At 34.2% G+C, this 25,267-nt stretch overlaps 1 protein-coding gene across 3 annotated transcripts in view; it reads right to left on the minus strand.

The window, feature by feature from the left end:
• CFH (complement factor H) overlaps positions 1–25,267 on the minus strand; it is a 92,983-nt gene that overhangs the window by 12,412 nt on the left and 55,304 nt on the right. For all 3 annotated transcript variants that reach the window (XM_024738214.1, XM_024738213.1, XM_024738212.1), the window contains 7 exons: positions 24,059–24,241; positions 22,038–22,214; positions 17,918–18,094; positions 16,728–16,910; positions 16,441–16,620; positions 13,910–14,077; positions 9,039–9,221 (listed from right to left, as the gene is read on the minus strand). In XM_024738214.1, coding sequence (XP_024593982.1) covers positions 9,039–9,221; positions 13,910–14,077; positions 16,441–16,620; positions 16,728–16,910; positions 17,918–18,094; positions 22,038–22,214; positions 24,059–24,241 — 1,251 coding nt within the window. The remainder of the gene's footprint in view (positions 1–9,038; positions 9,222–13,909; positions 14,078–16,440; positions 16,621–16,727; positions 16,911–17,917; positions 18,095–22,037; positions 22,215–24,058; positions 24,242–25,267) is intronic.

Here is a 25,267-nt window from a genome sequence, read left to right on the forward strand (position 1 = left end):
AGAATAAAAACCATATGATCATCTCAATAGATGCAGACAGAGTTTTGACAAAATACAACACCAATTTATGGTAAAAACTGTACAGAGAGTGGACATAGAGGGACCCTACCTCAACATAGTGAAGGCCATGTAAGAAAACCTATAGCAAACATCACTCTCAATGGTGAAAAATTGAAAGCATTTCCTCTAAGATCAGGAACAAGACAAGGATGTCCACTCTTGCCACTATTATTCAACATAGTATTGGAAGTCCTAGCCACAGCAATCAGAGAAGAAAAAGAAATAAAAGGAATACAAATTGGAAAAGAAGAACTAAAACTGTCACTGTTTGCAGATGACAGGATACTGTACATAGAAAATACTAAAGATGCCACCAGAAAACTACTAGAACTAATCAATGAATTAGGTAAGATTTCAGGATACAAAATTAATGCACAGAAATCTCTGACCTTCCTATACACTATCAATGAAAGATCAGAAAGTGAAATTAAGGAAACAATCCCATTTACCATTGCAACAAAAAGAATAATATATCTAGGAATAAACCTACCTAAGGAGGCAAAAGACCTGTACTCAGAAAACTATAAAACACTGATGAAAGAAATCAAAGATAACATAAACAGATGGAGAGATATACCATGCTCCTGGATTGGAAGAATCAATATTGTGAAAACGACTATATTACTCAAAGCAATCTGCAGGTTCCGTGCAATCCCTATCAAGTTACTAATGGCATTTTTCACAGAACTAAAGAAAGAAATTTTACAATTTGTATGGAAACACAAAAGACCCTGAGTGGCCAAAGCAGTCTTAGGAAAGAGAAATGGAGCTGGAGGAATCAGGCTCCCTGACTTCAGACTATACTACAAAGCTACAATAATCAAGATGGTATGGTAGTGGCACAAAAACATAAATATAGATCAATGGAACAGGACAGAAAGTCCAGAGATAAACCCACGCACATATGGTCACCTTATCTTTGACAAAGGAGACAAGAATAAACAATGGAGAAAAGACAGCCTCTTCAATAAGTGGTGCAGGGTAAAATGGACAGCTGCATGTAAAAGAATTAAATTAGAACACATCCTAACACCATACACAAAAATAAACTCAAAATGTTTTAAGGACCTAAATGTAAAGCCAGACACTATAAAACTCTTAGAAGAAGACATAGGCAGAGCACTCTATGACATAAATCGCAGCAAGGTCCTTTTTGAGCCACCTCCTAGAGTAAGGGAAATAAAAGCAAAAATAAACAAATGGGACCTAATGAAACTTAGAAACTTTTGCATAGCAAAGGAAACCATAAACAAGACAAGAAGACAACCCTCAGAATGGGAGAAGATATTTGCAAGTGAAGCAACTGACAAGGGATTGATCTCCAAAATATACAAGCAGCTCATGCAGCTCAGTATCACAAAAACAAACCACCCAGTCCAAAAATGGGCAGAAGATCTAAATAGACATTTCTCTAGAGAAGACATGCAGATGGCCAACAAATACATGAAAAGATATTCAATATTACTAATTGTTGGAGAGATGCAAATCAAAACCATGGTGAGGTGTCACCTCACACCAGTCAGAATGACCATCATCAAAAACTCTAGAAACATAAGGGGCTTCCCTGGTGGCACAGAGGCTAGGAATCTGCCTGCCAATACAGGGGACATGGGTTCAATCCCTGGTCCCGGAGGATCCCACATGCCATTAAGTCTGTGTGCCACAACTACTGAGCCTGCGCTCTAGAGCCCACGAGCCACGCTACTGAAGTCCGCATGCCTAGAGCCCATGTAAGCCACTGCAATGAGAAGCCTGCACACTGCAATGAAGAGTAGCTCCCACTCGCCGCAACTAGTGAAAGCCTGCACACAGCAACGAAGACCCAATGCAGCCAAAAATAAATAAATACATTTAAAACAAAACAAAAAAACAATAAATGCTGGAGTGTGGAGAAAAGGGAACACTTCTGCACTCTTGGTGGGAATGTAAATTGATACAGCCACTATGAAAGAGTATGGAGGTTCCTTAGAAAACTAAAAATAGAACTACCATATGACCCACTACTGGGCATATACCCTGAGAAAACCATAATTCAAAGAGATACGTTTACCACAATGTTCATTGCAGCACTATTTACAAAGGCCAGGACACGGAACAAACCTAAATATCCATCAACAGATGAATGGAGAAAGATGTGACACATATATACAATGGAATATTACTCAGCCATAAAAAGAACGAAATTGAATTATTTGTAGTGAGGTGGATGGCCCTAGAATCTGTCATACAGAGTGAAGTAAGTCAGAAAGAGAAAAACAAATACCATATGTTAATGTATATATATGGAATTTAAAGAAGCGGTACTGATGAACCTAGTGGCAGGGCAGGAACAAGGATGCACAAGTAGAGAATGGACTTGAGAGCATGGGGGTGGGGGGAGGTTGAAGTGAGAAGGATGAAGTGAGAGAGTGGCACGGACATATATACACTACCAAACGTAAAATAGATAGCTAGTGGGAAGCAGCTGCATAGCACAGGGAGATCAGCTTGGTGTTTTGTGACAACCTAGAGGGGTGGGATAGGGAAGATGGGAGGAAGGCTTGGGAGGTAGGGGATATGGGGATGTGTGTATACATGTAGCTGATTCACTTTGTTGTATGGCAGAAACTAGTACAACATTGTAAAGCATTTATACTCCAATAAAGGTGTGAAAAAAATAAAAAAAAATATTGTGTTAGTTTCAGGTCTACTACATAATGATTTGACTTTTACATATATTATGAAATGACCAGCAGGATGTCTAATAGCAATCTGTCCCTATACAAAGTTATTATAATATCATTGATCATATTCCTTATGCTGAATACACATCCTCCTGGCTTCTTTAGAGTCTACGTATATGTGAGATCATGTGGCATTTGTCTTTTTCTACCTAACTTATTTTACTTAACCATAATACACCCTAGATCCATCCATGTTTTTGCAAATGGAAATGTGTAATTTTTATGGCTCAGTAATAGTTCATTTTGTGTGTATATATAAAACATCTTCTTAATCCACTCCTCTATCAATGGACACTTAGGTTGATTCCAGACCTTGGCTATTGTAAGTGATGCTGCAATGAACATTGGAGTGCATATATCTTTTCAAATGTTTCTGGTTCCTTTGAATAAATACCCAGAAGTGGAATTGCCAGATCATATGGCAGTTCTATTTTTAGTTTTTAAGGAAACTCCATACTCTTTTCCACAGTGGCTGCACCAATCTACAATTGCACCAACAGTGCACAAAGATTTCCTTTTCTCCACATCCTCGCCAACACTGGATGTTGTCTTTTTGATGACAGCCATTAAGACAGGTGTGAAGGGACATTTCACTGTGGTTGTGACATGCATTTGCCTGCCTTTTAATGATGTTGAGCTTCTCTTCGTGTGTCTTTTGGCCATCTGTATGTCTTCTTTGGAAAAAATGTCTATTCAGGTCCTCTGCCTATTTTTTAGTTATTTGTTTTTCTGATGTTGGTTGCATTAATTCTTTGTATAGTTTGAATATTAACCCCTTAATGGATATATCCTTTGCAAATATCTTCTCACATTCAGTAGGCTACCTTTTTCATTTTATTGATCGTTTTCTTTGCTGTGGAAAAGCTTTCTCATTTTATGTAGTCCCGTTTGCTTATTTTTGCTTTTGTTTCCCTTGCCTGAGGAGACATATCCAAAAAATCCCCCAAAACCCAAAATATTGCTAAAACTGATGTCAAGGAGCATACTGCCTTTGTTTTCTTCTAGAAGTTTTATGGATTCAAGAGTTACAATTAAGTCTTTAATTCACTTTCATTTTATTTTTGTATATTGTGTGAGAAAGTAGTCCAGCTTGCTTCTTTCGCATGTAACTTTCTTGTTTCTCCAACACCATTTACAGAGGCAATCATTTCCCCATGATGTTCTTGCCTCCTTTGTCATAGATTAATTGACCATATAAATGTGGGTATACTACTGGGCTCTCTGATCTGTTCCCTAGATCTGTGTGTCTGCTTTTGTGCTAGTGCCATTCTATTTTGATTACTCTAGCTTTGTAGTATAGCCTGAAGTCAGGGAGCCTGATTCCTCCAGCTCCACTTTTCTTTCTCAAGATTGCTTTGGCTACTTGTGGTCTTTTGTGTTTCCCTACCAAAAAAAAAAAAATTGTTCTAATTCTGTGAAAAATGCCATTGGTAATTTAATAAGGATTGCATTGAATCTGTAGATTGCTTTCAGTAGCATGGTCATTTTAACAATATAAATTCTTCCAATTTGTGAACATGATATCTTTCCATTTGTTTTGTCATCTTCAATTTATTTCATCAATTTCTTATAGTTTTCAGAGTACAAGTCTTTTAGACTTGTCCTAAAAGAGTACAAGTCTTTTACCTCCTTGGTTAGATTTATTCCTAGCTATTTTATTCTTTTTGATGCAATTGTAAATGAGATTGCTTTCTTGATTTCTCCCTCTAAAACTTTGTTGTTCGAGCATAGAAATGCAACATATTTCTATATATTAATTTTATATCCTGCAACTTTAATGAATTCATTTATTAGTTCTAATAGTTTTTGGTGGTGTTTTTCTATGTATAGTATCATGTTATCTACAGATAGTGATAGCTTTACTTCTTCCTTTCCAATTTGAATTTCTTTTATTTCTTTTCTTGTTTGATTGCTGTGTGTAGGACTTCCAATACTATGTTGAGTAAAAGTGGAGAGAGTGGGCATCCTTGTCTCGTTCCTGGTTTAGAGGAAATGATTTCAGCTTTTCACCGTTGAGTATGACATTGGCTGGACGTTTGTCATATATGGCCTTTATTATGTTTAGGTTTGTTTCCCCTCTACCCACTTCACTGAGAGATTTAACATAAATAGATATTAAGCTTTGTCGAGAGCTTTTTCTGCATCTATTGAGATAATCATATCATTTTTATTCTTCAATTTGGTGATGTATATCACATTGATTTGCAGATATTGAAACATGCTTGAATCCCTCTGAAAAGTCCCACTTGATCGTGGTGTATGATCCTTTTAACGTATTGTTGAATTTGGTTTGCTAATATTTGATTGAAGATTTTTACACCTAAGTTCATCAGTGATATTGGCCTGTAATTTTCTTTTTTTGCACCGTCTTTGTTTTTGGCCTCAGGGTGATGCTGAACTTGCAGAATAAGTTCAGAAGTGTTCTTCCTCTTCAATTTTTTTGGAATATTTTGAGAAGAATAGGTGTTAACTCTTTTGTAAATGGTAGAATTCACCTGTGAATCTGTATGGTCCTGGATTTTTGTTTCTTGGGTTTTAAAATTACTGATTCAATTTTAATATTGGTAATCAGTCTGTTCGTATTTTCTATATTTCTCCTGATTTATATTTGAGAAATTGTGCATTACATGGAATTTATCAATTTCTTCTTGGTTGTGCATTTTATTGGTGTGTAATTGTTCATAGTAATCTCTTATGGTTCTTTATATTTCTGCGGTATCAGTTGTAGCTTCTCCTCTTTCATTCCTGATTTTATTGAGTCAGACCCTCATCTCTTTTTCTTGATGAGTCTTTCTAAAGGTTTATCAATTGTGTTTATCTTTTCAAATGACTAGCTATTAGTCTCATTGATATTTTCTATTGTTTTTTTTAAGTCTCTATTCCATTCATTTCTCCTCTGTATTATTTCTTTCCTTCTACTAACTTTGGGTTTGTTTACTCTTCGTTTTCTAGTTTCTTTAGGTCTAAGGTTAGACTATTTACTTGGGATTTTTCTTCTTTCATGAGGTAGGCCTGTATCACTATAAACTTCCCTCTTAGAATTGCTTTTGCTGAGTCCCATAGATGTTGGACCATTGTTTTTCCATTTTCATTTGTCTTCAAGTATTTTTCTTAATATCCTCTTTGATTTCTTCAGTGACCCCTTGGTTGTTTTGTACCATATTGTTTAACCTTTAACTGTTTGCACTTTTGGCAGTTTTGGGTTTTTTTTTCCTGTAGTTGAAGTCTAGTCTTATACATTTGTCGTCAGAAAAGATGCTGGCTATGATTTCAATGTTCTCAACTTTCTTTTGTGGCCAAGAGGTAATCTATCCCAGAGAATGTTCTATGTGCACTTGAAAAGAATGTGTATCTGATGATTTTGGATGGAATGTTCTATATATGTTTAGTAAGTCCATCTGACTTACAGTTTAAGTCCAATGTTTCTTCACTGGATTTAAACTTGATTTTCTGTCTGGATGACCTGTCTTTTAATGTAAGTGGGAAGTTAAAGTCCTCTACTATTGCTTTGTTACTGTCTATTTCTCTGTATGTGTTTGTTAGTATTTTCTTTATGTACTTAGGTGCTTCTAGTTTGGGTGCATATATATTTAAAATTGTTGCATAATCTTGTTGGATTGGTCCCTTTCTCACTATATAATGTCTTCTTTGTCTCTTGTTTCAGTCTCTGTTTTAAAGTCTATTTTGTCTGATATAAATTTTGCTACCCCAGATTTGTGTTTATTTCTAGTTTCATGAAATGCTTTTTTCCATTCCCTCACTTTCAGTCTGTTTCTTTAGATCTGAAGTGAGTGATTATAGGCAGCATATATATGCGTCTTTTTGGTTTTTTTTTTTTAAATCAATTCAGCCACTCTATGTCTTTTGATTGGAGCATTTTGGTTCATTTATATTTAAAGTAATTATAGATAGGTAAGTACCTTTTGCCATTTCATTAATTGTTTTTTGGTTGTGTTTGTAATTCTTTTTTGTTCCTTTTGTTCTCTCTTCCTTTGTGATTTAATGACTATCTTTAGTGTTATGTTTGGATTACTTTCTTTTGTGTGTGTGGATCTATTATAGATTTTTTTGTTTTGTTGTTACTATTAGATTCATATATAACAACATATATTCATATGTGGTTATAAGTTGATAGTCTCTTAAGTTCAAACACATTCTAACAACCCTGCATTTCTATTCCCCACCTCATATTTTACATCCTTTTGTTTTGTGTTTCTATATTAACTACTTATTGTGGATACAGAGGATTTTACTATTTTTGTCTTTTAACCGTCCTACTAGCACCTACTACCTTTACTGTATGTTTGCTTTTACCATTAAGATTTTTTTCTTTTGTAATTTTCTTATTTCTAGTTGTGGTCTTTACTTTTCCTCTTAGAAAGTCCCTTTAGCATTTCTTGTAAAGTCATTTTATTGCTGCTGAACTCTTTTATCATCTGCTTATCTGTAAAGCTGTTGATCCATCCTTTGATAGCCTTGCTGGATACAGTCGTCTTGGTTGTAAGTTTTTTCCTTTCATCACTTTGTATATGTTGTGCCACTCCCTTGTGGCATGCAAAGTTTCTGCAGAAAAATCTGCTAATAGTCTTAGAGGAGTCCTCTTGTCTGTACCTAATGGCTTTTTCCTTACTACTTTTAAGATTCTCTTTTTATTTTTAATTTTTGCCATTTAAATGATAATGTGTCTTGGTGTGGTCCTCTTTGGGTAAATGTTGTTTGGGACTTTCTGATTTCCAGACCTGGAAGTCTGTATATTTCTTGTTAGAATGTTTCAGCTATTATTTCTTCAAATACGTTCTCTGTTTCTCTCTGTCTCTCTTTATTTGGGATCCCTATAATGAGAATGTTACTATACTTGATGTTGTTGTGGATGTCCCTTAGGCTATCCTCATTTTTTTTAAATTCTTTTTTTCTCTTTCCTATGCTGTTGGGTGGTTTCCACTACCCTGTCTTGCAGATCACTGATCCATTCTTCTGAATCCTCTAATCTGCTGTTGACTTCCTCTGGTGTAATTTTTCATTTCAGCTGCTGTATTCTTCAGTTCTGTTTAGTTCTTCCTTATATTTTCTACCTTTTTCTTAAAATTCTCACTGTTTTCATACATTCTTCTCCAGAGTTCATTGAGCATTGTTATGGTCATTACCTTGAACTCTATTGGGCATACTGCTTACCTTCACTTTGTTTAGAGTTTTTTCTGAGATTTTGTCTTGCTCCTTCATTTGGAATGTATTTCTCTGTCTCCTCATTTTGCCTAATTCTCTGTGTCTATTAATATGTGTGAGGCATGTTCCTGATCTTGGAGGAGTGACCTTATGTAGGAAAAGTCTATGGGACCCAGCAGCATGCTCCCCTCTGTAGGATCTATACACCAGATCTATATGCTATAAGGGTGCCCATCTGTTGTAGCAAGGCCAATTACTGTGGGTGCACTGGTAGGTGGGGCTGGCCCCCCACCTGGTTGGCTACCAGACTCTGCCTCATGCAGAGGCTGTCAGCCACTGGTGGGCAGGACCAAGTCCTGGGGCAGCTGGCTGCAGGGCCCAAGGGTACCTGCGCTGGTGCTGTCCCACCCAGGAACAGGGCCAGGTCCCATTGTAGGAGCTGTGGGGCCTGGTGGGGCCTGGGGTTGGTGCTGTCATGGGTTGGTAAGCTTCTGGTGCTAATAAGCTATAGGGAGAACTCCAAAGTGGCACTTTTCTCTTATAATGGCTGGCACCAGTATCCATGTCCCCAGTTGCCTCCTGCCTCTCTGGGAGGTTCACAAAGATCAGCAAGTCAGTCTAACCCAGACTTCTTTCTAATTGCTGCCTCTGCACTGGGACATGGAGCAAGTGAGAATTTTTGTGTGCCTTTTAAGAACAGAATCTCTGTTTCCTACAGCCCTCTGGCTTTCCTGTACACAAGCTACACTGGACTTCTAAGTCAGACATGCTGGGGGAATTATCTTCCAAGTCTGTGACTCCCAGGCTGGGCAGCCCAACTGCCCCTTCATTCTTGTCCTTTTGATCATTAGGAATAAAATATGCACAAACATAAATTTTATCTGGTATTTACATAGTAGGCCAAAGATTTTGTCTGTATTTACTTCTCACTAGAAGTGAAAGAACGTTCATTAATTTATATACTTAATTGTGATTTACCATTTCAAGATAAAGTGGAATAGAGAGATCTTGACCTTGCTGATCCATACAAAGCTTAGAGGAGTATTAATCTTATTTAAAAGAATCTTATAAAGCACGTTATGCACTACTGACCAATACAGCGTGGGATTGACTGCCATCTCCCATCCTTGCACACAAGTTCTTCTTCATCTTCAAGTAGATAATTTTCTTGACAGAGAATAGATATTTTTTCTCCATCCTGATATGTCACTGTAGTTGTCATATTTCGAGAATTGGGAATCTGAGGTGGGGGTGGGCATGATTGTATTTGTGCTTCTGAAAATATTAAAATTAGATTTCTTGATTAAAAACCATAAGTTAAAAATATTAAAGGAATAATTTTCAATAAATAGAAAGCTCTAATAATATATCATAAATGATTAAACAATATTAGACTCAATTATACTCTTAAGCTTGTTTAGCACTTTAATATATCACACTTGGTTTACAGTGTCATGGTCTTCCTTGTAGGTTCTTCCTTCTGTTATTTCTGTGGTCAATCTTGCATAATTTACATAAAATCGATTTTAATTACTTCTAACCTTTAGAATGTTCTAAGTGAATTGCTCACTCAATTACAGGCACTAAGTAAAAACTGACATCAGGGTATTTTTTTTTACACATATTGGTGATCAGATGTATTGGAATCAGCTTAAAATCCCCACAAGATTTTCTCCCAGTGGAAGCAGATTAGCCAGAGGAAAAATTACACTTAGTTAATGATCGATTAATTTGATGCAGAGTCTTGGCCAAGGTAAGAATTAGATATTAGATATGTTCACTGGGATTTATAGTATACTGTTTACAGTTCAGAGCTCTTCTGGAGGTACAATTTACTAGCTTTCCTGTGCTGTTAAGAGATATACAGATTGATGAAATACACCTGGTTTAACGGATTAGACAACCTGGCTTTAGTTACATGACCAGCAGGGTATAAAAGACCCCTCTGTAAACTGTGTCTGAGTCCCATAAAATTGAGATACCTCAGATATATATTGGCAGTTCATAATTTGAAGACAAAGCCTGTCCTGCTCAACTGAGGGAAGACTCTGCATGACTATACCTGGACGATTTTGGACCTCTCTGTGACTTCTTGATTTTGTTTTTTCCTGCCATACTGCATTTTTATTTCATTAGAAGGCATATGCAAGTATATACTGGAAAGTCTTGTAAATTCTTTCAATTGTTCAATATTTTCTATTAAATTCAGGGAAATATTTGACTGAATACACTTCATTCATGCTAACTAATATCAGATTTTCTATTTTGCTCTACATCAATAGAAGTATTTTATATTTCATCCAAAATATTTTTCTTATTTCTGTTTTAACTATCTTGACATTTTTTTCAATGTATTTTCAAGAATTTATTTTCTTTTGTGTCTGATGTTTAACCACTTTTGTCCTAATAATATTAATCTGTACTTCTTAATAAGTCTTGCAGAAGTTGGTCTATCCACTACATTTCCCTATAAACTGAATTAATATTCTGTAAATCAGCTATTTATGATTTTTTAGCTTATTATAATAATTGATATTTTAATTTTATATTCTTTCCTTCTATGTTCTTTGGGTGTATGTTCTTTTCAAGATTCTAGATTGTACTTCCTATTACTTTAAGTTTGTTCCTTGTTTTGTAATGCATGCTTTAAACTACAAATATCTTTGTTTTGGCTGTATCCCATAGATTTCAAAGTATACTGTTTTCCTTTTCATTTTACTTAATTTAACGTATTTTCTGTTAGTAAACCACCGAAAATGGGGTTTTTTAGTTTAGGGATTTTTTTTTTTTTTAGGGATTTTTGACATGTGTGAATAAGATGTGTAGCTAGCTCTCTTTTAATTTTATATTTGCTTTTACTTTAGAGAGAATAACTTGAGGACATTGATTACTTGAAATTTGTTGGGAATTCCTTTATTGTATGAAAGTAATAAATTGTTTTAAATTAATTAACTATATTTAAATAAGCTAATATAGATTTCCAGACAAGGTGTATTTCAAGAGCTATAAAGAGATATTTTATAATTATAAAAAAGTTAATTCACAAGGACTAAGCAATCATAAATGTATAATGTATCTAAAAATATATCAAATAAATGAAGCAAAGATGGACAGAGCTAAAAGAAGAAATAGACAAATCCATAATCCTAGTTAACAATACTGATAGCCTTCTTACTCTGACTGATAGAACAACTAGAAAAAAAACATTTTAAGACATAGATAAATTTTTAGAACACTAGGAACCACTTTAACCTGATCTAGCAACTAGATTATACATATGCTTTATATGAAAAAGGAAATACCACAATGATAGGCAATATGCTGTGCAATAAAGAAACAACAAATTTCAAAATACTGAAAAATTACACAGTGTGTTCTGTGACAATTGAATTAGATTAGAAATCAATAAGAATAAATTTTCTATGCAAACACCCATAGTACTCATCAAACTGTATACATTAAATATATTCAGCTCTCTCTATAAAAATTATACCACAATAAAGCTCTTAAATGGAGAATAAATTATTTAGAAAAACATAAATATTTGGGAATTAAACAACAAACTTCTAAACAACTGCCACGTCAAAGAAGAAGTCATTAGGAATATTAGAAAATATTCCACATAGAACTAAATGAAAGTAAATTGGATGTATTTATAATTTTTTGAGACACAGCTAAAGCAGCACTTAGAAGGGAAAAGGGTAGTTTTACAGGTTTACATTTAGAAAGTAGGATGGCTTAAATTAATGTTTTAATTTTCTATCTTAAGAAATGAGAGAGTAAAATTAAAATCAAGAAATTATAAGGAAGGAGAATTAAGTCCACAAAAGAGAGAAAATTGAGAAAGATGAGTAGAAAAGAGAAAACAGAGAAAATTAACAGAGCTAAAAATTAGAGAAGAGAGGAAATGGAGAAAATTAAGAGTGCTAAAATTGGTTATTTGAAAATAATAATATTGAAAAACAAAACTCTTGGGAGAAGATCAAAATAAAGGAGAGAAACAACTATCAATGCCAAGAACGAAAGAAGTGATATCACCAAATATACTGTAGAGTTAAAAGAAAAATAGAATGTTAAGTGACTATTAGAAAGAATTTTACATCAATCAATTTCCTAAATTGGGTAAAATGGAGACATTTCTTGAAAAATACAACTTTCACACCTTGACAAAAGACAATATCGAAAATGTGAATAGCACACTCCCTATTGAAATTGAATTCTTCATCAAGGGAAACTTCCAAAAAAGCAAACTACATATCAGATGACTTCACATGTAAATTCAAAATTTTTTAGAACTATAAGTGTTTTACGCTTAAGACATTACTGGAAAAATAGAAGCATAAATAAATAAAGAGAATACCATGTTTATGATGTGAATATTCAATATGGTAAAGACGTCAATTCTCCCTAATTTATTTCTCATTATAAAGCCATCCCTTTCCATATACAAAAAATATTTTATAACAATTAATAAGCTTTCCCTGAAATTTCTATATTAATGTAAAGACCAGAATAACTAAAACAATTTTGAGTAGGAGGAACATACTTGGAGACTACATATCAGACTTCACAGACTTCAAGTCTACTAAAAAGCTAGTTACAAAGGCAATTTGGCAGGAATAAAGACAGACAAATAGATAAATGGACTGAATAGCAAGTCCAGAAATAAATCAACACTTCCATAGTCAATTGATTTTCATTTCAAAGTCTTTTCCACACATATTGCTAAAACAATTGGCTATCCATATATAAAAAAATCAACTCCTATTTTATGCAATACTTAAATGTTAATGTAAGACGGATAATATACTGAAATATACATACTAAAACTATAAAGCTTCTAGAAGAAAATGTAGAAGAACACATGTACTTCACTGTCTCTAAATATTATTTGTTTCCTTAAAGATGCAGTTGTGTAGCAAGTTCTCTTTTAATTTTATATTTGCTTTGAGGACATTGATTACTTGAAATTTGTTGGGCATTCCTTTATCATATGAAAGTAATAAATTGTTTTAAATAAATTAACTATATTTAAATAAGCTAATATAGACTTGCAGACAAGGTGTGTTACAAAAACTATAAATAAATATTTTATAATTATAAAAGAGTTAATTCACAAGGACTAAGCAATCATAAATGTATCATGTATAATATACAGTACACATTGTATATTGCCATGGCAGTTGTTTAGAAGTTTGTTGTTTAATTCCCAAATATTTATGTTTTTCTAAATAATTTATTCTCCTTTAACAGCTTTAGTGTGGTATGATTTTTACATAGAGAACTGCATATAAGAAAGAACTATAAGATGTTGAACATTAGATAGTAGATTTGTTTTTATATTGGTTTGAAGCTACTTTCTGTATACTATAGGCTTGTACAAATTGGTAAAAATATTGAGGATAGTGAGTCAAGGTGTCCTACAGTTAGAGAAGAGAGATACAGATGTGAAAGTAAAAAACTGAAATGAGCCTATTCAGTTGGAATTGGTGGTGTCAATATGATTCAAGACTTTTTAAGATAGCTATAGATACACAAACAGATAAATAGATGACTTGATAGATACATAAATGTATATAAATAGATACATATAAATAGATAGATTGATACATAAATAGATACATGAATAAATACATAATAGTTCAGCATAGACATAAGCACATTTATGTGTAATGTAAGAAATCAAAAGCAATGGTTTTCCCATGCTAATGAGCACACCTACTGCCCAGATGTTAATTTAAAGCCACCAAGGCTCTGGGTGTTGTGTCATATAGCTGACTAATGCACACGATACAATTAATATTTAGAAACAGTGTTTTGGTTTGTTTCTAAATTACCTTTCAGATTGAAAGTTATTTGTAATGATAAATAACTAAATTTCCTTGAAAGACACAAAGATACTACTTTTACAAGTTAGAAAGAAATAGAATACATTTTTGAAAACATTATAAAGAAGAGTTTACCTTCTTTGCAGGTTGCTTCAGGATCCCATCTTCCATTTATACAGATTGAGTGTTTCTTTTCTGATTTTCCTTGACAACTGTAACTTTGGTTGGTGTTATGGTCAAGTTCAGTCTTTCTCTCAGATGCAAATATTTTTAACCATTTACACTTCTTAAGTTCCTCTGTCGCTATAAAATGAAAATATTCCCTTGAAAAGACTAATTCTAAGAACCAAATAACAAATACAATAAATAGCTATGAAGTCAGTAATATAATGAACTTACAATTTATGCCTACAAGTTCCACCAACAAAGTTATTACTGATCAAATTACATGAAATGGACTATTATATATGAACCTGAGTCCTGCATCCAGTTTTTGAAATTTCAGAGAAAATATCCATCCTAAAGACATTCTGCATTTCGGATTGGAACATTTTTGCATGATCTACATAGTGAATAGTCATCGCATGAATAATCTGGTCCCAAACTTCAAACATGTGCAAATGTTCACATTCATTTGTTTTTAGATCTCAAGCATGTCTGCATTGCTTTTAATTCACAATCTTAAAACATTAAAATAAAAACAATTATGTGTGGATATAGAATATCAAGTTGCTAGTTTATATATATTTTTTCAAGAAAAGTAATGAAACATAATAAGAAAAGTACATCTAAGGGTTTTTTAATAGAATCTTAATTTTTAAGATCTTTTGAATGATCACCAAAAAATAACAAATACTTGGAATAAGAAAGTGGGTACTTAAAGTTAAAACTTGTTTTCTGTATATACATGTAGAGTCTTTGAGAAGCTATATTATACACCAGGTCATTCTATGATCCAATATAATGCCATAATAACAATTTTTTTTCTGGCTCCAGAAAAAAAGTTAAATATGGACTAAAAAAGCTTTTTATATAGCTACCTATTTCAAAAAATCAATGCAGGTGGAAGTCCTTTTTGAATATGACAAAATATCAGTATAGGTCTTTGGTAGTATTTGTTATGATTTGTTAGTGATAAGAGTCAAGTGAGGATAACAGAATAAATAAAAGTCAAGTAGTTGGCTATCGAAAAGTAGTGATTTGAAAATGCAACCCTGAAAAAATAACATGAAATAAGGAGATGAATTCAAAACACACTAGAGGCTTGAGAATCAGCCCTATTTTTAGGATTTGTTCAGAGTGTTGAGGGAGACAAAGCCGATAGTATTCTTCAGGGAATGGTAACTGAAGGAAGATGTATACTCAAAAGGAGCAGTGGTGGCTGCTGTCATCATCCTATGATTGACTGGTTTCTGAAAGGAAAGCAAACTTATTTATTAGGAGAAAATAAATATAGTAAGAAGAATGAAAAGCTAGACTAGACAGAGTTACAAAATAAACACTGAGAGGAGAAAATTGGAATAAGGTCTATTATAGCTGAGAGGGATTATGTTAAACTGAATACAGGTAGAGGATTAACCTTTGCAAGGAAAACTCTGAGATCAGGGGAGTAATAATTGAAGCACATGTTTTGGTGTAAGGTAGAATGAAAAGTTAATGAGGCGAGGTCATTTGTGGAGATGGAAGAGGATAAAGATGAGGTTTGGTGAAGAACTGGCAATACCTTGGACCAGACTGTGTTTAGTAAAAATGTAGGGAGTAATAAACAATGAAATTTACTGATTAACTTCATAAGCTCCTATTGAATATCTCCCGTCTGTCAGCCAGTCTTTTGGTATGGGCAATGTATCGGTGAACAAAACAGGTATGAATCCCTGCTCTCATGGAGCCTGAGCCTAAGCTCTACCTTCTTCTTGGAATAATTAATGACTAGAAATCTGATGAATAAATAAGACTGGGCATCCAGGGCTCTCTTTGAATGCAGGACCCAGGAAAACTCCAGGAAAGAAGTCATCTAAGGGAAAAGTGAAGGAAGATAGCTAAGATTCTCCCGGTCAGTCATCAAAGACTTGGTCATCCAAAGGTCAGGATGATTCACTTACAGTGAAATGCATCAGTCAGGGCAGGTTCCTGGCCCCAGCCCAAGGGCCTCCTGTGACTGAGTTACCTACTGACTGGGAGGGCCTGAGCCCACCTTCCCTCCAGCACATTAACTTCTTTTTGCTGCATTTGAAACTGACTGAGAAATCATCATTGTTAGAAGTTTTGAGAGAGGCAAGATTCCTAAAGGAATGCATGAAATGGGTATTTTCTTAGCTATATTTCCTTGTTTTAAAGGTCCTAAAAGAAAGAGTATCATATAAAAACAAAACTGGTATTTCTGCAGAGATAGCTGTATTTTCCTGGTAACTAGTACTCATATTTTAATCATGTGAATATCAGTAAGATTTAGCTTCACACTTGTAAAGATAAACAATGTTAATATCAGGACAGAAAGATTCATAAAATTCTCTTCTAGTTTATACTTTTCCTCTTCAGACATATATTGAATTATAAACAACAAATGTTGGGAATCATTATAATTTAAGCTGACATTTTCAAGGATAACTAAATTTCAACAATATGGCTGCAAATGTTAAATGTCAATTTGAGAAGTGCATTCTCACCAATGCACTGAGGAGGTTGGGTCCACTTTCCACTAATACATGTGACTGATCTGGGTCCAATCATTGTAAATGCTTCTCTGCAACTGAACTCTACCAAGTCTCCATGGTGATAGAGAGGGGCAGAATGGGTGACATAGCCGTGATCAAGTTCCGGTATATCTCCACAGGTACTCTTCTCCTCTGGAAAATTTCACAAAAATATGTTCGTCTTTATCATTTAAGTTTGTATAAGAGTACAAATAAAAGTGTTGACTTACCTTTAAATATTACTATTTTTAATACTTTACCAATACACACGGGCAAAGCTGTCCAATGTCCATCAACACACTGAATTTTATGAGAGCCCTTCATCAGAAATCCAGGATTGCAGACATATTCCACCACGTCACTGTGTCCATATTCTTCTCTCTGTGTGTCTTTAACTTCCCCACTGAGGAGTTGAGGAGGTGGAGCACACGATTTTACTTGCCCTACAGTAGACATGCTGTGTAAATAATGGTCACGTGGTCTATTTTACAGCTTAAAAATCCAGCTAATGCAGAGATTTTTTGTTAGTTTATTATTTATTACATAATTTATTTTAGCATTTTTAAACAATGAAAAAACAATGGTGTTTACACCAGACTCTGTTTCCTAGTTCTATTACTCATCCTGAGCTAACATATTGGAAGTCTATGTAAGCCCAGAAAACATGTTCAATAATCCAGATACCCTAAATAGGTATGCAAACCAATTAATAAATATGGGTGTGTAAATTATAAGAATATTCTTATTCCATGGAAACATTGTATCAAAACTTTTGGAAAAAATATTATCCTTCGAAACAAGTATTTGATCAAGTTTTTTTTTTTTTTTTTTTTTTGGTACACGGGCCTCTCACCGTCGCGGCCTCTCCCGTTGCAGAGCACAGGCTCCGGACGCACAGGCTCAGCGGCCATGGCTCAAGGGCCCAGCTGCTTCGCGGCATGCGGGATCTTCCCGGACCAGGGCACGAACCCGCGTCCCCTGCATCGGCAGGCGGACCCTCAACCACTGCGCCACCAGGGAAGCCCCTTGATCAAGTTTTAACTTTTATTCCAGCCATACATATGATTGAATTGACTATAAGCTACTTGAACATTGTTTAGACACACTTGATGACACTTAAGGTAAGTCCCACATTATATAAAATGTCCAATATTAATGGTGGAATTGTAGGCAAAAGGAAACCTAACAAGAAATTCTGCCAGTGTCAGGTTCCTTATACATATCTGTGGATACTTCCACCACACATTTCAAGAAGCAACTGGAGATTAATTTCTTAAATAAGGAAAACTGTTTTATCTACAACCCAACACTTGTCCTTGGTGGGTACACCTCTGGCTTAATGCATTAGATTATAGATGCACTGGAAGCAGACAGAAAATTAAGAGAGGAAAGAAATGGTTGATGTCTAAGGTTTTAACTCTTGTTCAGCAGCTGTAAGATAAATATTTACCTTTACATGTTGGAAGATTAGGGGACCATCCAAAGTGGTAGCACTGAATTGAATCTGCTCCAACCATAATAAGTCCTTGTATGCAGGAGAATTTCAACACATCTCCAAGTCTATATCTGTCTTTCTTGGGATTAGCATCTAAATTGTTTTCCATTTGTGGAATACTGCATTCTCTTTCTATAGAAAGAGACAAATAATTTAGTGAGAATATACAACTAATCATTGCCAAATAAATACTATATGTGTCATGTAAAAATGAGGTGCTGGGTACTGCGTGCATATACAGAGGGGCAGCACATAAATGCTCTTCCTTGAAAAACATTACATATTAGGTTTTATAAACCCTCTCCATTCATATGGGGCTCTTTGAGAAATATTAAGGTATTGAACAGCAACGTATGTGTCCTGATAATTTATTTGTTAAGTCAGCTTGTTTGAACTGGATATGATTTTATCACTGACATTTATATAATTTAATGTTACTTTTTCTGTCTCAAAACGTAAAAAGATTCTCTCATGTTAAAGAAAACGAATGCTACAATTTTTAATTTGCACACAAATGAAAAATGGTATTTTTAAAAATATAATTGGGAAACCAGAACACACAAGGGAGACATTTCTCATGTATTTGAGTTACAGGAACATTAAAAACCCCTTAATTTTACAACTGTGGAAATCAAACTGAAACATGATCAAATTGAAACATGAAACAAAATGAGGAACATGTTCAAGGCCACAGAGATAGGCATATTCTAGGTGTCATGATTATGTATAGGATATACAAGTACCTATTCTTCTTGTACCTATAAATGATCTTACTATTAATATATTTATAATTATTCTAACTCAATTTAGAAATGTGTAAAATTATACCCCCAAATTTATAAAATGTATGAAATTTGTGACATTGCTACAAATTATGAAAAATTGCATTTTTCTTATTCGGAGTCTTCCTATCTTGTTAATTAATTTATAAAATTCAAAACTGGAATTTGAAAATTAGAATTTCACCAAAATGAAAATTCATACTGTCTGAAAGTCAAGTCTTAACACATAGTCAAAAAGTTAGATATAAGTTAACTATTTTTAAAAGTAATGTCACAAAAAATAACTCAAAAAATAGTTTTCGTTTTGTGTTAATATTGAGTTTTGTAGCTTCGTTGAGAAGGTCACGCTTGATGAGAACAACTGAGATTCCTTTCCGAAAATTCTACTCCAAATTTCCACATAGCAATACTTTTATTGGTATGTGTCTGTGTTTATATATGTTGTGCGTATATACATTTCCTATTTTATCATATTGTGAAAAATGCTGCATTAACAATAACATCGGTTGTAGGCTATTTTCCAACTGCTGTCTTCACATAAAGAAAGTGACTTTAAGAAAGCCATGATCATGTTAAGAGCCTCCCCTTTTACTTAGAGTAAGCTCCAAACACTTTACAATCCATTCCTTGCCTACACTTCCAATGTCATCTATCTGCCCCTGGAGTCAGAGTCAATACAGAATTTTTAAAATAGGTCAATTTCTTTGCTGCCTCGGCTGTTGCACAGACCCTTATCTCTATGCTGAATGAATGGTTTCCAACTTTTCTTTGCATAGATGTCTTCCTGTAGGAACTAGAGCCTTCAGTCCCCTCCTATTTTCTAAGCACTTGGATTCTTTTGTTCTTCGAATACAGTTATTTGGAAAATATACTAGAAATATTTTACCTTTTGGTTCATTATTTACCTTAATTATTTGTTGTTTTTTCATAGTGGAATGAAAGCTCTTGAAAGGCAGGTCCCCTGTTTCTATCTTTCACCATTTTTCTCTTAGCCTACTTCTAGGTCATATTAGGTGTTTGTTGACAGCCTGAAAAGTGAAATTTGTGCCCAGAACACTGTTGAACAAGCCTGTCTCATTTCCATTATAAATTCACTCTGTGTGTCTGTCTGAAATCTCTATTTTTAATCTTTTCTACTCTGCCTAGTGTTCTTTCTCCTCCTTCCCCTGTGCACCACTTAATCTCACATGACTTTGTCTTCTACCACAAAGGAAAATAGAAACCATCAGCAACTGCTTCTTTTCAGCATTAGATTTACACATCCATTTTCCTTCCTTCCTCCTGATAGGAAGTTGGAAGTAGAGCTGTTGCCACCAAAGCCCAGGATTTTCTCAGCAGCGCGGGTTCCTTTCCCTTCTCCTTCACAGGGAACTTCCTGTGTTCAGTCTCTGCCTGCTCCCCTCTCTAGCATATCCTCTTCAGCGTTCAACACACTCTCATCTTTCCCATTAAAACAATTCTTTATTCAGTGTGTAATTCCCCTAGCAGTATATCCTGAACCTCCTCTTCTCTGTCACAAGCAAATCTTTTGAAAGAGTTATGTCCACATGCTGTGATAAGTTTCTTATTAATCATTTTTTCAGCAGGTTCTATGTAGGTTTTTCCCTGTCTACTCCATCCAAAACCATCTCTGTTGCAGTTTTTGTTGCCCTCTATGTAGCCAAATCCACCACATTTTTACAGTCTTCTAACGGGACATATCTACTGAATTAGAAATATCCACCACTCTAACAATCATAATAATGTAATTAGATGACAATTTCCTTGATTTTATTGTATGGCAGGCATTATGGCAAGAACTTTATATGAATAATTTAGTCCAACATCCTTTGAAATATTAGAACATTTGTAATTATTAATCCATTTTCCAGATTAGGAAGTGTGAACAAAGCTTCAAATAGGCTTGGTTGTTGCCCTAAGATACATGCCTAGCAAACTGTAGAACTGGAATTAGAACCCATCCAGGCTGACTCCACAGGATTCACCATTAGTTGATCTATTATACTTGCTTTACCTTTACACATTTTCTCCTCTCCACATCTATGAAACATTCATTTCTAAGTTTTTCCCCTAAATTCTCTGGGTTCTCCTTTTTCCTATCTACTTTGCCATCTATTCCTCTTTGTCTGACACCTAAATGCTGGAATGCTTCAGGGCTCAGTCTTGATCTCTCTTCTGTTTTCATTCTACATTCTTTCCCAATGTGATATCATTATTTATAGGGTGATAATCTCACAGGTGTGTCTCCTGGTTAGATCCATGTATTCAACTCTGTAGTGGATATATCCAATTTTTATGGTCCATGGGCAGCCCAATCACAATGTGTTCAAGTCAAAAGTTGCCATGTTCTTCCCAAAGTGTTCTCTCTCCTGCCAGTAGCACCTGACAAAGTCATTTCCATTTACCTGCTTGCTTATGAAGCAATGGAGAGCAAGCACGCGAGTCCCTTGTCTTTTTGCTCTTTTCGACATCCATCATTTAGTGACATTATCTGTGTTTTCTGCCAACAAAATATATCTCAAATCTATCCTCTGCTGTGCATCTCTTCAGCCATAACCTTATCTAATCCCCACTTTTTCTCACCCTACATGGCTTCCTGAAAAAAAAAAAAAAACTTTCAAGAATCCAAATAAAATTATATCATTCCTTTCCTTAAAATTCCTTATGACTTTTCATCAATCATAAAATTAATCCAAATGTGAACATGCCCTGAAGTAACCTGGATAATCTTTCCTTTGCCTCCTATCCAGCCTCAGCTCATAAAATTCTCACACACCTTGAGTAGAATCCATTAACCTTGGTATTTCCCAAACATTGTTTTGTTGCCAAAGCTTTGCATATACTGTTCCTTTGGCTTGGAACATTCAACATCCATTCAGTTGGCCAGAGATTGAAGCCCTGTTCCTAGCCCTGGAGAAAAGACCGCTGATTGGCAAACATAAAAGAGATTCATGTCACTGTCCTCAGAACTTGTCATGGTGGGAAAATAAAAAGCTCCTCTCAGTACCTGCAGAAATTAATACTCAAGCTAGGAGGTATAGAGCAGAAACTCAGGAGCAAAATAGTTGAAGAGGTTGTAAGACACTGTCATTTTGGTAATGAGTGAGTCTTTGGACTTCAAAATTTCCCCTCCATCCAGTTTACATTAAAGCAGAAGGAGACATCTTGATTTTAATCATCATGCCTTAATAATGACTCTAGATCAGTCAAATTTGGTAAAAATAAAACATTTTTGATGATTATTGTTAATTATGTTCATTTGAAAAGAATAACAGCTGTAAAGGAGTTCTTACCATAACATGCAGGTTTACCAGACCAGCCATTTTCACCACACACTATGGAGCCTGTTGTGTGTCCATCTCGGTTCTCATGCCCATCAAGGCATTCGTAGTCCAGACTGTCATTGAGCTTAAACCATGTGCCATCACTTCTGGCTCTGGCATTCTCAAATACTGGCATATCACAGGATTCTAAGGGATAATGTAATAAAAATATTTCATTTCTAATATTATTTAGTGGGCAATCTGATTAAGTTTCATCTCAAGGGGAAAGGGGGCTTTACCAATTAGTATGTGCTAATAATTTATGATGCAAAAATAATCCAAGAATACCAGTGATCGATCACTGTCCTGGAATAGTTACTCAAAATGAAAAAAATATGTTTTTGTTATTGTTTTTTTTTTTTTTTTGTCTGCAACACACGGCTTGCGGGATCTTAATTCCCCGACCAGGGATCGAACCTGTGCCCCCTGTAGTGGGCGTGCAGAGCCCTAACCACTGGATAGCCAGGGAATTCCTGAAAAAATATGTTTCTACACAACATTTTTCTCAACACTTAATGGCTCTGAAATATTTCTTTTATGAACATTTTTCTCAATTTAATTATACTTATGCATTTTTCCCAGGCTAGTAATAAAATAAGCCATTACAGATGTATTGTACTATTTTTGTAACAGCATTTTCTGAATTAATATGCTGAACTTATTAGAAGTTGTGACATATATGCCAGAGAAAAATTGATTAATTGAAAAAAAGAGTAATTTTCAACAAGGTAAGTAAATTTTTAAACATTCTATAGAATTCTACTTTAAAACACACTAATATTTAAAGTCACATGCTGATTTTGCTTTCCCAAATATATTTCTAATGGTTGTGTATTCTTTTATATTTATCAAGGTTGAATGCAAAAGTAGCTCTATTATTTATAACAAGTTACAAGAAAGTAAAATGTTTCTTTACAAGAAAGTAAAATTGAACAGTATCAATTTTCACTAACACTGTAATAGAGTGATGTTAATAAAGGTTTAAATAATTAATCTCAAATTTCATAATGCGTTATGTAGCCAGCCAGCTTAAAACTTTAAAAAATTAAAGCAAAACTATACTAGTAAAAACAAAAGTAATAGAGAAGTTTTCTCTTCCATGAAAAGAGTGTTAGAATGGAAAATTGGTCACATATTAGTACGAAGTGAGTTTGATATGGGGGCAACTTTTATCATTTTCTCTTTGGCTAGTGCCCATATTAAGCATAGACATTGGAAAGAAAAAGAAATAAAATGTAAACAGTAGAAAGGGATATTTTAAATATCCACTTCACTTGAAGTGACTATGTAAAATATCACTTCAAAAATATCATTGTACAGCTTTGGGGTGAATAAAATAAACTCAGCAAATTTTCCTTAGAAAATCGTCATAAACATCTGTGTGGTGGGACAAAAAAACCTCTCAGCACAGCAGAATTTGGTCCTATCTAGAAGTGTTTCTGTGTCTCCACTTACTAGATGTTTATGAAGATTTCCTAACAGAGAGAATTTTTCGCAAGTGGATCTACCCTACAGTTTCAAACATATAAATTTTACAAGTTATATTATTTGAAGATTATGCACTATGGACTCATATCTTCACTTAAAAACATAACCTTTAGGCTTAGGAGGAAAGATTCTGACATAAAAGTCTCATAAAATAAAATCAGATGCAATTGGCATAAAGGATTCAGGTAAAAATAAATGAGTTTATACCAGAATACAGGTATGTCTCCTAGCTAAATTAGTTTATAATCACAGGATGTGTTAAAGTGAAAAAAACTTGAAGTGAAGGATGCAGTGATATTCTACCCTACTAGTAATTAATCATAAAAGGTAAAAAATGATACTCATTTTAAAATTTATCTTTTCAAATACAGCCATGGGACCACATCAACACCTCATACCTCCCCTCCCCAGCAAAAAAAAAAAACGGTAAAAAGAATGAAGTTAAAGAAAACTTCTCTAGAGTGATCATTAGGATAATGAATACAAAACAATCAATTACTTACTAATGCATACAGGTTGCATTGACCATCCACTTTGCAGACATGTAATTAATCCTGATGTATTACCACCTGCTGTTACATATCCTGGTTTACACGTATACTGTGTTTGTTTATTTAAAGAATATGCAAAGGTAGATTCAGAAAAAAATCCGTTCTTAATTTGTATATCTGATTTTGAACATGTTTCTAAAAGGGAGAAAGCATAAAGAAAAGATAAGCATATATTTGATAAACATTTTATAAGGATGCAAATAATATAACTATAGAAAAATGGGGAGTCATTTATAAATGTAAACCTAGAAAAATCCTAATCATTTAAGTTCTTGTGTGAGAGAAAAAAATCTACGAGTTTCCAAAGATATTAAATCAAGACACTTTATTCATGTTTTTAGAACAAAGCAAGATTTAAAGTACTCAGAATCCTTACTAGGAAATTATTAGAAATCTGTTTGTCGAATGGATCTGGAATCCTACAGCATGTCAGAACTCTATTAACAATGGGTTTCCTTTCCTGGGACTTGTTAGAAACATTGCTTAGTCTGGATCTCTTAAGCAACCCAGAACACAGTTAACAAATTGGGGTATCTCAGATTAGGTGATGATCTCGGAATCTTCCACCACAGTTACCATGGGCTTTGTATCTGAGAATTTGAAATGTTTGTCATCAAAACTGGGTGCTTAAAGCCATGTCAATATATGGAGTTCAATGGAGATGACAATGATCAACACATGTATTCAGTCTACAAAGGACTAAATGATGCTTTGTCAAACTATGTATAACTAAACTTGAAATAGTAAAGTACATTTCTGTCACTTACTAGGTCTCTTCACAGAGCTCAGCTTCATTTATTAAATAACTCGTGGATAAAGAAGAAATCAAAAGAGAAAACTTTGAATATTTTGAATTGAATGAAAATAAAAACATGATAAGTAAAATTTTATGAGATTTATGAAATGACATGAAAGTGTGCTGAGAGGGGAAATTTAACATTAAATAGCAATAATAGAAAATAATAAAGATTGAAAATCTGTAATAGAAAACAATGATTGAAAATCAGTAATTCCTTTTACTTAAAAACTATAAAAAGAAAAGCAAACAAACACAACATATATAAATTTGAAAGAATAGAGTGACATTAGTAAGATGGTGGAATAGGATGCCTCGACCTCTCCCCACAGACACACTGAATTAACAGCTATGCACGTATCAGC

The sequence above is a fragment of the Neophocaena asiaeorientalis genome, unplaced genomic scaffold (assembly GCF_003031525.2).
Source record: "Neophocaena asiaeorientalis asiaeorientalis breed wild unplaced genomic scaffold, Neophocaena_asiaeorientalis_V1.1 scaffold25, whole genome shotgun sequence".
Taxonomy (NCBI): domain Eukaryota; kingdom Metazoa; phylum Chordata; class Mammalia; order Artiodactyla; family Phocoenidae; genus Neophocaena; species Neophocaena asiaeorientalis.